General features: G+C 36.6%; 1 protein-coding gene and 1 long non-coding RNA gene across 2 annotated transcripts in view; both read left to right on the forward strand.

The window, feature by feature from the left end:
• The window catches only part of LOC111777126 (CCR4-NOT transcription complex subunit 11-like), an 11983-nt gene extending 11382 nt beyond the window's left edge, over positions 1-601 (forward strand). The window contains exon 11 of the mRNA XM_023656585.1: positions 485-601. Within this exon, the coding sequence (XP_023512353.1) occupies positions 485-586 (102 nt within the window). The 3' untranslated portion in view covers positions 587-601. The remainder of the gene's footprint in view (positions 1-484) is intronic.
• Positions 602-9520: 8919 nt separating this feature from the next.
• Positions 9521-11903, forward strand: LOC111777172. The gene is made up of 2 exons (XR_002812350.1): positions 9521-10240; positions 11445-11903. It is a non-coding gene; the product is annotated as an uncharacterized LOC111777172 (long non-coding RNA).
• The last annotated feature ends 805 nt before the right edge of the window (positions 11904-12708 follow it).

Below are 12708 nucleotides of genomic sequence, written 5' to 3' on the forward strand. Positions count from 1 at the left end.
CTTTCCAGTTGATGTTAATAAAAAAGCAAAACAAACGTAAGTGTTTAGAGAGAGAACACCGGCAGAATTTCTGGAGTTTTGAATTCCTCAAACGCTCTACTGTGGCTGAAATGTTTCCTATTCATTCCCTTCCATATTTTTGCATGTGCACAGTACCTTGGATCGACCTGAAGAATATCATATTGGGGAGAAACTGTTGAGGGGACCCTATTATTGTATATAAGACTCCACTATGGGTGACAAGAGCAAGAGTTTAATTATTGTCATTATTATTATTATTATTATTATTATTTTTTTTTTATGTTTTCTTAAGTTTTTTTTGTTGTTATGTAAGGGCATCTCTGTGGTTTTGGTTCTCAAACGTCTTTTATATTTCACTGAGGGATGAGGAATTTTTCGACTGCAATATGCTAGTTTTGGTTTACGAATTTTAGTTTAAACATCTTTAAGATACTAAACTTTTTTATTTCTTATTTTTCCCCAGGATAAGTACATGCAGAACAGATTAGTTCGGCTTGTATGTGTTTTTCTACAGAGTTTAATTCGAAATAACATCATCAACGGTAAGTTCCTCTCAGCTGCTTGAACTTAAGTCATTATATGCATTCTTCACTTCTAAGAATGTAGTTCATCCTATTCTATAGTAGTTGGTTTGTGATTTCCTCTACAGCCTTAGTTTCCTTTGACATCTTTGCGTCTATCTATGTATCTAATTAGAGATACAAACACTGGAATGTGATTGGAAAAGTCTAGAATTATGAAATAATAAGTATAATCTCCTGTGTGATGTGATAATCGTAATGGATATGTGCCGCATGCTGGATCATATAGGTATTTTGATGTTTGCTACCTGTATCAAAATACAAATTGTCAGGCTAGTTCAGTTAACTAGTATTGTAGTCATGTTTTTCAATTGCTTGTCTAAATTGTGTTCAGACAACCTGTGCTGCTTTATCTAAAACGGGTTAGAGTAGGGTTGGGAAGAGTGCAACGAGGTTGATTAAGTCGGTGGTCTTGGGTTTGAACCCAAATCCACGTTGTCCCTATGTAACCAATATCTTGGAGTTGTTAATACAACCCCGTAGGTTACAACAGTGTCTCAACCTCATGAGTTATTAATAACAGCTGCTTGCCGTAGACCGCTGTTGACCACCATAAATGTGCTTTCATTAATCCTTTAGACATTTTTCTTTGTTAAAGAGGTGTCCGAGAGGATGTAATCGAGAAAATCCTTCACGTCGAATGCTAGAACTATAGACCAGCCAGAGCAGTTTAAAATCTTCCTCAGAAAAAACCAAGCAAATGGGTAGTGAAGGAAAATGTGTCTCTGGCATTTCAGCTGGGGGGATAGCCACGTAAGGCATACATTTGTGTAGAATATGTTCGGTCGATAGCAATAGCGTTGTGAGGGATTTCCCAGAGGAAGAATTTAGTGGTATTTGGATAACAGTCCTTCCATATAACATCTGCATAAGCTGTCAATAAGAGTGGATCTCTTTGGATAGCTTGGCTCAAAGCTCTTATTATATTCAAGCAGAGAGTAGGCTTTTTCAGTGTGCAAAAACGTGCAGTTTTTTGAATGACCTGTTAAGATTGTTATAATTTAGTTCTTGCCTTCCATTTCTTTTCATTTTAATGTCAATTCTACTTACCTTGGAATGTAAGACAAATTCGTATCAGCTTGTTAATCGTTTGATAAGCACCTCGATTTTTGTATTAGTTTAACCTCGATTTGGTTTTGGTTGGCAGTNAGATTCAGCGATGGAATGAGGATGTTTGGGGGTTGGCTAGAGTTGATGCTTCCTTACGGGTGCCAGTTACTAAACTTCTTTTTCAATTATGAGCTTAATCTTGTTCTTCTAGATTGGAGTCCGTTTTAGTAGCTTGTGTCGAACTCTTCCCTTTTTGTCGGGCTTGGTTTTTTTGTATGCCCTTGTACATTCTTTCATTCATCTTAATGAAAGTGTGATTCTTACCAAAACAAAAAGAACAATTAGGATATAGTNCTCACTTTCTTTGGAGTTGTTGGTTGAGATTGTTTGGGGTTTGTCGGAGGTAGCATAGAGGTGACAGAAATCAGATGGAGGAGGAGGAGGTGCTCTTGAACACTCCATTTAAGGAGAAGGGTACAGTTTTGTGGCAGGACAACTTTTTTGGTATTTTGTGGGGCATTTGGAGCGAGAGGAATAATATAATTTTTAGAGAGATTCAGCGATGGAATGAGGATGTTTGGGGGTTGGCTAGATTTAATGCTTCCTTACGGGTGCCAGTTACTAAACTTCTTTTTCAATTATGAGCTTAATCTTGTTCTTTTAGATTGGAGTCCGTTTTAGTAGCTTGTGTCAAACTCTTCTCCTTTTTGTCGGGCTTGGTCTTTTTTTGTATGCCCTTGTACATTCTTTCATTCATCTTAATGAAAGTGTGATTCCTACCAAAACAAAAAAGAACAATTAGGATATAATCTTGATTCCCGCTATAGAAACATGTTTGCATAGTGATGCTTGAATTCTTGCATCTTTGGTGTGTTTATTTCCATTTGTTTTTCTTATATTTTGCATGATGTCATTAAATGTTGAAGGCTTGACTGCTTTCTCTTTATGGATTATTGGTTAATGGGTCTAAAATGCAGCGCAAGAAGTTGCTACATGCCACACAACGTTTGGTGGGATTTTCCATTCTTCACCAGACATATTCCTCGCAGAAATCATCTTCCAATCCGTTTATATCTTTTATTGTGAATGTAAGTATGCTTCCTTATGACTCGTCACAGCATGTTATTTTTGAGTTCCTTCTCTCTATACCTTTTGACTGAAAAAACTTAATGTCATTCAGTTTCAATTTGGTGTTTAACAATTTAATTCTTGTTAACTGTCAACAGCTTGACATCATTGTATATGTATGCTATTTTACACCTTGGGTAGGAAAACCTAAACAATTTAACATAGTTGTAAACTATGGACAAACTTACCTCTGAATTGGAACCCCTTTTGTAGATTTATAGTACTTATTAACCTTTTGAAGCCCCTTTTGAATTGTTGCTTTCTTTTTTTGTATTGACCTCATCAATTATTCTAAATAAAACTTAGTTTCTTTATTTTTAAAGAACCAGTTTCTTTTCATAGATTTCTATTTTGTGCTTTGCACTTAAGCCTTTAAGGACTAGTCCTTATTTTAGTGCAGCGTGGCTCGTGCTTTAAGGGAAAGACCGTGGATGAGGGTACTCCTTTTTCATTGGCCTCCATTGAGTAGGCCCTTAGTATTGAGTGCGACACTGGTTGCTTTCCACTATTTTGTATCTCAATGATTGTTCTGTTAGAAAGTAAGAACTACTCTTCTTCGTATCGCAGTGAGAAAGTTCTGACACATTGACGGCTGTGCAGGAGACATTTGAATTTTGCTAGTAAATCTTTGGGGGAGGATTGTTTGGGTGGAGTGAAGTAAGGGGATGTGTGGATGTGACTCGAATAGTTGTATGAGAAAAATTGTCAAAGGAAACATAAGGGGACGACTATGGATGGATATAGTAAAAAATATAGGTTGCCTCTTTGATTTCACTAAGCTTACAGTTAGAAACGACCAACAAGTCTTTTTTTTTGGGGAAGATGCATGTTGATCGTGTTCCTCTACCTTGTTCCTTGATATTTACACCATAACTACAAAGAAAGAAGCAACCGTCGTTCTTTCTGGATTGTTGGGCGAAAAACGTGGGACATGGGGGTTAGAAGAAATTTGTTTGACTGAGAGATGGATAATTGGGCTACCCTCATTGGAAAATTGGATGAGGTACAACTACAAGTGGGAGAGGATCATCTTAAATGGATGCTGGAAGCTTACGGGTCCTTATCTCCAAGCTAGCCTAGAGAAGAACCCTAGAAGAGTGGCTAGTTTTCATTGGGTGAAGAAAATCTAGAAACCATAAGTCCCCAAAAAGGGTGAAAATACTTTTGTGGTCCCTAACGTACATAAGTCTTAACATTGCACATAGGAATGAAGATTTCAAAGTTGGATTTTCTCTCCTTTGAAAATACAACCTTTGCAAAAAGGGGTGGAAAGTTTAGACCACCTATTCCTTCGTTCACTACCATTTCACCTTTAAGGAATAGATCTCTATTTTCAAAGAGCTTTGCCTCTTGTTTTGTTTACCAAATAGAGTGTAAATTTGGCTGATAGAAGCTTTGATGGGTATGAGCTTTAAGGGTAAGGCTAAGACCCTTTGGGCATATATTGTGGGAGCCATCCTTTGGTTAATTTGGATGGAGAGGCCCTTACAAATTGGAGAGCCTTTTTCTGATAGTTTCCTGTTGAGAGGGGTTTCCTTTTACCCTCTCTGCCCTTAGGCTGGCCTCATTGTGTTTTTTTATCATTTTATAGGATGGAGTTTCATATAAAAAAAGAAGGGGATGTGGTGTTGCTGGGTACAGTGGAATGGTGAGGGATGCTTAGCAAGTGTGTTCATCTTTCAACATAGTGTGGCTGATCTTTTGGGGACAGTGCCTTCAGAGGCTCTAGTGTGGCAGGGGTGTGGTTTTAGGCTATGTAGGTGGTTTGTTTCCCTAAAATGTAGAATGTTGTTTTTCTTGATAAGGTGGGTAGAGACAATCAATTTGCCTCCACATTTGCGCGTTTCTTGATAAGGTGGGTAGAGACAAGAGTTGTTAACTGNGTTTTCATTGGGTGAAGAAAATCTAGAAACCATAAGTCCCCCAAAAGGGTGAAAATACTTTTGTGGTCCCTAACGTACATAAGTCTTTAACATTGCACATAGGAATGAAGATTTCAAAGTTGGATTTTCTCTCCTTTGACAATACAACCTTTGCAGAAAAGGGGTGGAATGNCTTACGGGTCCTTATCTCCAAGCTAGCCTAGAGAAGAACCCTAGAAGAGTGGCTAGTTTTCATTGGGTGAAGAAAATCTAGAAACCATAAGTCCCCAAAAAGGGTGAAAATACTTTTGTGGTCCCTAACGTACATAAGTCTTAACATTGCACATAGGAATGAAGATTTCAAAGTTGGATTTTCTCTCCTTTGAAAATACAACCTTTGCAAAAAGGGGTGGAAAGTTTAGACCACCTATTCCTTCGTTCACTACCATTTCACCTTTAAGGAATAGATCTCTATTTTCAAAGAGCTTTGCCTCTTGTTTTGTTTACCAAATAGAGTGTAAATTTGGCTGATAGAAGCTTTGATGGGTATGAGCTTTAAGGGTAAGGCTAAGACCCTTTGGGCATATATTGTGGGAGCCATCCTTTGGTTAATTTGGATGGAGAGGCCCTTACAAATTGGAGAGCCTTTTTCTGATAGTTTCCTGTTGAGAGGGGTTTCCTTTTACCCTCTCTGCCCTTAGGCTGGCCTCACTGTGTTTTTATCATTTGATAGGATAAAGTTTCATATAAAAAAAGAAGGGGATGTGGTGTTGCTGGGTACAGTGAAATGGTGAGGGATGCTTAGCAAGTTTGTTCATCTTTCAACATAGTGTGGCTGATCCTTTGGGGATTGTGCCTTCGAGGCTCTAGTGTGGCAGGGGTGTGGTTTTAGGCTATGTAGGTGGTTTGTTTCCCTAAAATGTAGAATGTTGTTTTTCTTGATAAGGTGGGTAGATACAATCAATTTGCCTCCACATTTGCGCGTTTCTTGATAAGGTGGGTAGAGACAAGAGTTGTTAACTGATAATTTATTTCTAGTGAAGCCAGTGGGTCAATTTTAGCATAGCCTAATGCAGCAGCCGCTTCACCGGTATCTTCTCCCTTAATTGCAGCAAAATTCTCTTTTCTTGTTGCAGCGTGTGGTCTTCAGATGCCAGTCAATTCCTTCTCGATTTTTGGAAGTCACAGTTTAATTGTGTTTCCTGCGTTTACTTTGTTTGGTCAGAATTAGTAGCAATCTCATGGAATTTTTGTGGCTGTTTTTCTTCGTTTGTATGTGGGGTATTGCTTTTTGGTTCTTTGATCTGCTCTGTGGTTTTCAAAAGGGGGTGTTACCCAGCCCATGTCCGATTATCATTCTTCTCATGATGCCAATTTTAGAGTTTTATGGTCTACTGCAGTTAACTATCTCTTATTAGTTTTTTGGTTAGATGTTTTGCTACATTGGCTTGTTCGTTTCCGCACGACTTGTCTCATGGCTTCTTTATGATGCTCTCTTTCCAAGTTTTTGTTGGTCTTTTAGATTCAGATTTTTTGTCTTATTTGGCTTGAGCTCACTTTCAGTTGTAATCATTTCTCATATCTTTCTTATTGTTATTTTCATCTTTTTTTCTTTCGAAATTTTGTATGTTCGAGCGCTAGTCTCTTTCCACTTTATCAATATCAATGAAAAGTTTAATTTCCTTTCCAAAAAAAGAAAAAAGAGAAGATTTTTCTCTTATCCTTTGCCTTCTGAGTAAGGTTAATTTTAGTAATTGTGAATTTTTCTCTTATCCTTTCCTCTGAGTAAGATTTTTCTCTTATCCTTTCCTGCTGTGCATTGGGTGTCAGGCTGCTTCAGATGAGGAAGCTGAAAAATATGAGAGGGCATTTGTTTTCCAGCTTTTAGCGACAGACAGCTCCAGTGGTGGCAAAGAGGTTCAACTTTTTATTTGAGTACATTGGTTTTAGTTGAATATTTAGCATATTCTTAATTGTTTAAAAGAATTTCTTGTGCCTTCTGGTTTGGAAGAAGTGATATTTTGGAAATCATAGGAAATGTGTTATTATGAGTAATCATCAGGATTAGAAATAGTAGAAGTTATTGGCCACATCATATTTTTTCTATGCATTAGAGTTTTGTTTATTACTGGGAGCTGATTTTCCCAACCTTCGCATGAGGATTCAAAACTTAGTCGCTTTTCAGTCTGTTCTATCCCCAGATTTGGGGTTGAAATTTGGCTTTAGTTTTAGAGTTCTCATTGCTCATTAGGTCTTTTTCCTTCATCTTTGTGAGCTCACATGGTTTTTCCCCCCCAAGGATAGAGGATAAATGTCCTTTTTTATTTTAGATAAAAAATTAAATATAAGTTTTGTTGTAGATACTTTTTTATTTATTTATTTATTTTTAATAACAGTTTCATTGAAAATTGCTTAATGGATACAAACTCCAAAAGGAGTGAGAAAGGAAAAGTAAAGGAATACAAAGAAACTGCAACCCATAACGTATGATAAACTTAAAAACCTCACAAAGAACTAATACATCAAATTGAATCAAGAGAGTTAATATCGAACTGCCTATAGAAGTTGGAATAGACTTCTGAAAACCCAATCAAGTACTGGCGAAGAATCTCCATCTTCCTTTTAACGATCTTTATTTAACAAAGAAGTTTCTCCTTCCAATCTAACTTCTCGTGGAGGTTAGCTATCCAAGCCGATATATTAGCACTAGATACCAGATTTGACTCCATAAGAAATGTTGAAAATAATTCTCAAAGAGAGACTTAGAAGAAAAAATTCCTCAATTGTGAGGGACATTGAAAAATATTAAAACATATGGGACTAAAATTGAACTGTTTAAACTGTGGGGCTAAGTTGAAAAAAATAACCAAACATTGGGACTGAAGTTTATATTTTGCCTAATTTTGTCATCAAATTATTTGTACAAACTCTTTCAAGAATGGCTTAAGATTTTTTGTATCATGATGCCTTCTAATTGATTTTGGGATTCTCTGTCAGTGAACAATATCTGCAAAAAAAATAGTTTTTTTTATTTCATTATTTTCTTTATGCACAAAATCATTTGTTTTCTTGCAAGTAATAATAGGTACCACCTACCATATCAATCTACAACAACAAAAGTGGAATCGTTCTGTAATTTGTGTTTGAGGCCCTGCCAAGGCAAAGGTGTCGAGAGTCTAATGTGTGAATCAAACCATTCCAATTCTAATTCATTTAAAATACCCTTTTGCCGACTACAACTTAATGGAAAAAGTGCTTAAAACTGAAAAATACTATCCTAAAAGTAGTCTAGCTAACCCCTAATGTCAATTCCAAGATTAACAAGATCTTGGAAGATTACAAAAGAAATCTTGAAAGATCACTTAGAATTACAAAAATACTTGCAGAAAATCTGGAAGATCCCAAAGATCTTTACATCAATTCCACCTGTCGTAGAAAAGAAGTTGACCATGAGTTCAAGCAGTCAGGGGCATGGTAGTTGAAAAATATCGGCCATGTAAAAGTAAGGTGGATGTCATTGTTGGTGGAAGTGCTACATGAATAAGCAGTAGAACCAATCCATTGAAATATGCAAATAGGACCATTCTTTTTGGGAGTGAGCTTGTTATGATGACCAGTAGGCAGTCAAAACTTCTTCAAATGGACCATGGCCAAATTTCCTAATGCATGTCTGCTGCCCGCTTATGAACAATGTTTGATCTTTCATGTTAGTCACGAGCATCCTTGGACAACTTGACGATTTTCTTAGCCACCTCTTCTGCTGCACCACTAAAATCCACATGAGAAGGAATATCAGTAACAAGATCAACAGGGAGAAGTGGAAGTATTAGTATAGATAATCTCAAATGATGACCTCCCCGTGGATCAATGCTTGGTTGTGATCTTGTGGATTGCTCTGCTTTCAATGCCCATGTGCCAAGATCTATCTTTCTTAGGAGTTGGAAGGGCTGGGACAGCACAACAACTCAAGCGTGGTTGTATGTGTCCCTTTTCAGTGAGAGTTTGTACTTCTTGTATTACCTTGGACTCATTAGGACTGTGGTGCATTTGATGCTGAATAGTTCTTAATGGGGTAGACCATTTGGTTCAGCTTGTAAATGCTCGAGTTCTTCCAAAAATATGCTGATGCTGCTATCTAGTGGGATTGAATTCTATGTTTTTTCCTCTGATTTGATAGCCATAGCCCATGTTTCTTTTGATTCTGACACTGAAAAATGTTTGCCCTTGATAGGCCTAATTTTTCTATTTATACTTAGTTGGATAAATCCNCTTTTATGAACTCAAATCTCTTATTTGAATTATTATTTCTTATGTTTTTGGAGATGAAAGCCGATAAGGATCTTAACAGTTCAAGGACTATCCTCGTCCCTTGAACCTTTGCTTTGTTGGTTGTCTCTTGGGAAAAATTATGCTTGCGGATAGCCTCTTGTGTCTTTGGATCAAATTAATATGTTCTTTATCAGAGCAAATTCGATGACCTAAATCATTTATTGTAGTTGTGTCCTTTTATCATCATGAGTCTTGGAGTAGCCTTTGGTAGGGGTTCAATTTAGCCAATGTGTCAAGTGTATATGAGGTGCTGGAGTAGGTTTTCTGTTTTTTATGACCCCTTCTTGGGGGGTGGGGGGAGTGTTGCTGATCTTTGGCAGGCTGGTTTCTTTACTATTTTATGGTTTATTTCGCTGGAAAAGAATAGGAAGTTGTATTAAGGGAGAGATCATCGAAGGATATGTTGAATTTAGTGCATTTTAATGCTTCCCTATGGGCTCTTGATTCTCAAATTCATTTTGTAAATTTTCTGTTTTTTTTTTGNTTTTTTTTTTTTTTTTTTTTTTTTTTTTTTTTTTTTTTTTTTTTTTTTTTTTTTTGTGTAAATGGCGAATGATGTTCTTCCCTCCACTTTGTTGGACTCTTTTTTTTCTGTGGGGTGGGGGATCCTCTTTCTACTTGGTCCTTTAACTTAATAAAAGATTGGTTGCTCATAGAAAAATATGTATAGGGGGGCTAGTGCAAGCCAGGAACTATCACCATAATACTTTCCAGTTGATGTTAATAAAAAAGCAAAACAAACGTAAGTGTTTAGAGAGAGAACACCGGCAGAATTTCTGGAGTTTTGAATTCCTCAAACGCTCTACTGTGGCTGAAATGTTTCCTATTCATTCCCTTCCATATTTTTGCATGTGCACAGTACCTTGGATCGACCTGAAGAATATCATATTGGGGAGAAACTGTTGAGGGGACCCTATTATTGTATATAAGACTCCACTATGGGTGACAAGAGCAAGAGTTTAATTATTGTCATTATTATTATTATTATTATTATTATTTTTTTTTTATGTTTTCTTAAGTTTTTTTTGTTGTTATGTAAGGGCATCTCTGTGGTTTTGGTTCTCAAACGTCTTTTATATTTCACTGAGGGATGAGGAATTTTTCGACTGCAATATGCTAGTTTTGGTTTACGAATTTTAGTTTAAACATCTTTAAGATACTAAACTTTTTTATTTCTTATTTTTCCCCAGGATAAGTACATGCAGAACAGATTAGTTCGGCTTGTATGTGTTTTTCTACAGAGTTTAATTCGAAATAACATCATCAACGGTAAGTTCCTCTCAGCTGCTTGAACTTAAGTCATTATATGCATTCTTCACTTCTAAGAATGTAGTTCATCCTATTCTATAGTAGTTGGTTTGTGATTTCCTCTACAGCCTTAGTTTCCTTTGACATCTTTGCGTCTATCTATGTATCTAATTAGAGATACAAACACTGGAATGTGATTGGAAAAGTCTAGAATTATGAAATAATAAGTATAATCTCCTGTGTGATGTGATAATCGTAATGGATATGTGCCGCATGCTGGATCATATAGGTATTTTGATGTTTGCTACCTGTATCAAAATACAAATTGTCAGGCTAGTTCAGTTAACTAGTATTGTAGTCATGTTTTTCAATTGCTTGTCTAAATTGTGTTCAGACAACCTGTGCTGCTTTATCTAAAACGGGTTAGAGTAGGGTTGGGAAGAGTGCAACGAGGTTGATTAAGTCGGTGGTCTTGGGTTTGAACCCAAATCCACGTTGTCCCTATGTAACCAATATCTTGGAGTTGTTAATACAACCCCGTAGGTTACAACAGTGTCTCAACCTCATGAGTTATTAATAACAGCTGCTTGCCGTAGACCGCTGTTGACCACCATAAATGTGCTTTCATTAATCCTTTAGACATTTTTCTTTGTTAAAGAGGTGTCCGAGAGGATGTAATCGAGAAAATCCTTCACGTCGAATGCTAGAACTATAGACCAGCCAGAGCAGTTTAAAATCTTCCTCAGAAAAAACCAAGCAAATGGGTAGTGAAGGAAAATGTGTCTCTGGCATTTCAGCTGGGGGGATAGCCACGTAAGGCATACATTTGTGTAGAATATGTTCGGTCGATAGCAATAGCGTTGTGAGGGATTTCCCAGAGGAAGAATTTAGTCGTATTTGGATAACAGTCCTTCCATATAACATCTGCATAAGCTGTCAATAATTGTAGATCTCTTTGGATAGCTTGGCTCAAAGCTCTTATGAGGGCACGCCTTTATTATTTTCAAGCAGAGAGTAGGCTTTTTCAGTGTGCAAAAACCTGCAGTTTTTTGAATGACCTGTTAGGATTGTTATAATTTAGTTCTCTTGCCATCTTTTTCTTTTCATTTTAATGTCAATTCTACTTACCTTGGAATGTAAGACAAATTCGTATCAGCTTGTTAATCGTTTGATAAGCACCTCGATTTTTGTATTAGTTTAACCTCGATTTGGTTTTGGTTGGCAGTGAAAGATCTTTTCATCGAAGTTCAAGCTTTCTGCATCGAATTCTCTCGGATCAGAGAAGCGGCGGCGTTATTCAGGCTTCTTAAATCTTTGGAATGAGTGAGAGTAAACCAAAGGCATCCTTTTGTAAATAGCAATTGTTAGCCATTTTATACTCAAAAAGTCTTAGGCCCCTCTCTTCCCTTGTCTGTCTGTCTGTGGCTGTCTTATGGTTTAGCAGATGTTTGACTAAATATGTATTAGCCTTTTTTTACCAATTGTATTTTGTTATGGATTTTTTGTATGTTGCTTTTGCTGGCTATTGATTTGGAAACCCCTCAGAATGGTGGCTTCAGGTTTTGTGGCCTATGCCTTTCTCCAACTCATTGCTGCCTTTTGTCGCCAAAAGATTAGGGATCCAAATAGTTCTGTTGTATTTTTTTACGCAAGTAATGTCTCAATTAAGTGCTCATTTCTTTTAGTGTAATGCGTCCAAAATGATCCTTCCAACAATTTTCTGATACCAATTATAAGTATAATGAACTCGTGTTTTGAACCGAAAAATATTATCAGTCGCTCAGACTAATAGATTTCTTAGTGGAGTAGGGGTGAATATTGAAAATGTTCGATGATTAGAGATCGCACACAATGTGGTTATGACATTATAAACCATGTGAGATCTAGAACATTTATTAGCTAAATAAATGTTTGAACTTGTGGGGATCAAATTATAAGCACGTAGTTAATCAATTTATAACCTGAACCTTGGTAGAAGGTCATGTTGGTTACTGATTGTGGGTCTCAATTGCTTTAGCTATGCTATGTGGGATGACTTTATCCCACTTTTATGACCAGATGGGATGGTGTTTGCGGTGAAGTGTGAAAGGGCTCATTACAAGCTATTACAAACTTTGGTTAAAGTTTTTAAAGTTTTTAAAATTCACAGATCTACTAGATACAAAATTATAAGTCCATAATCTTTTAGCTTAGAGTTGCATCGGACATCGGACACGTAGTTTTGATATAATTTAGAAGGGCTCATTACAAGCTATTACAAACTTTGGTTAAAGTTTTTAAAATTCACAGATCTACTAGATACAAAATTATAAGTCCATAATCTTTTAGCTTAGAGTTGCATCAGACATCGGACATCGGACACGTAGTTTTGATATAATTTAGTCCATAATCTTTTAGCTGAACCCATGTGGCTCTCCTTGCCTAGGTTTGATATCAAAGGGTCAATTTAAAATGAGTTATCTTACATAATTGTATCACATTCATGAAAT

The sequence above is a fragment of the Cucurbita pepo genome, chromosome LG16 (genome assembly GCF_002806865.2).
Source record: "Cucurbita pepo subsp. pepo cultivar mu-cu-16 chromosome LG16, ASM280686v2, whole genome shotgun sequence".
NCBI classification, from domain to species: domain Eukaryota; kingdom Viridiplantae; phylum Streptophyta; class Magnoliopsida; order Cucurbitales; family Cucurbitaceae; genus Cucurbita; species Cucurbita pepo.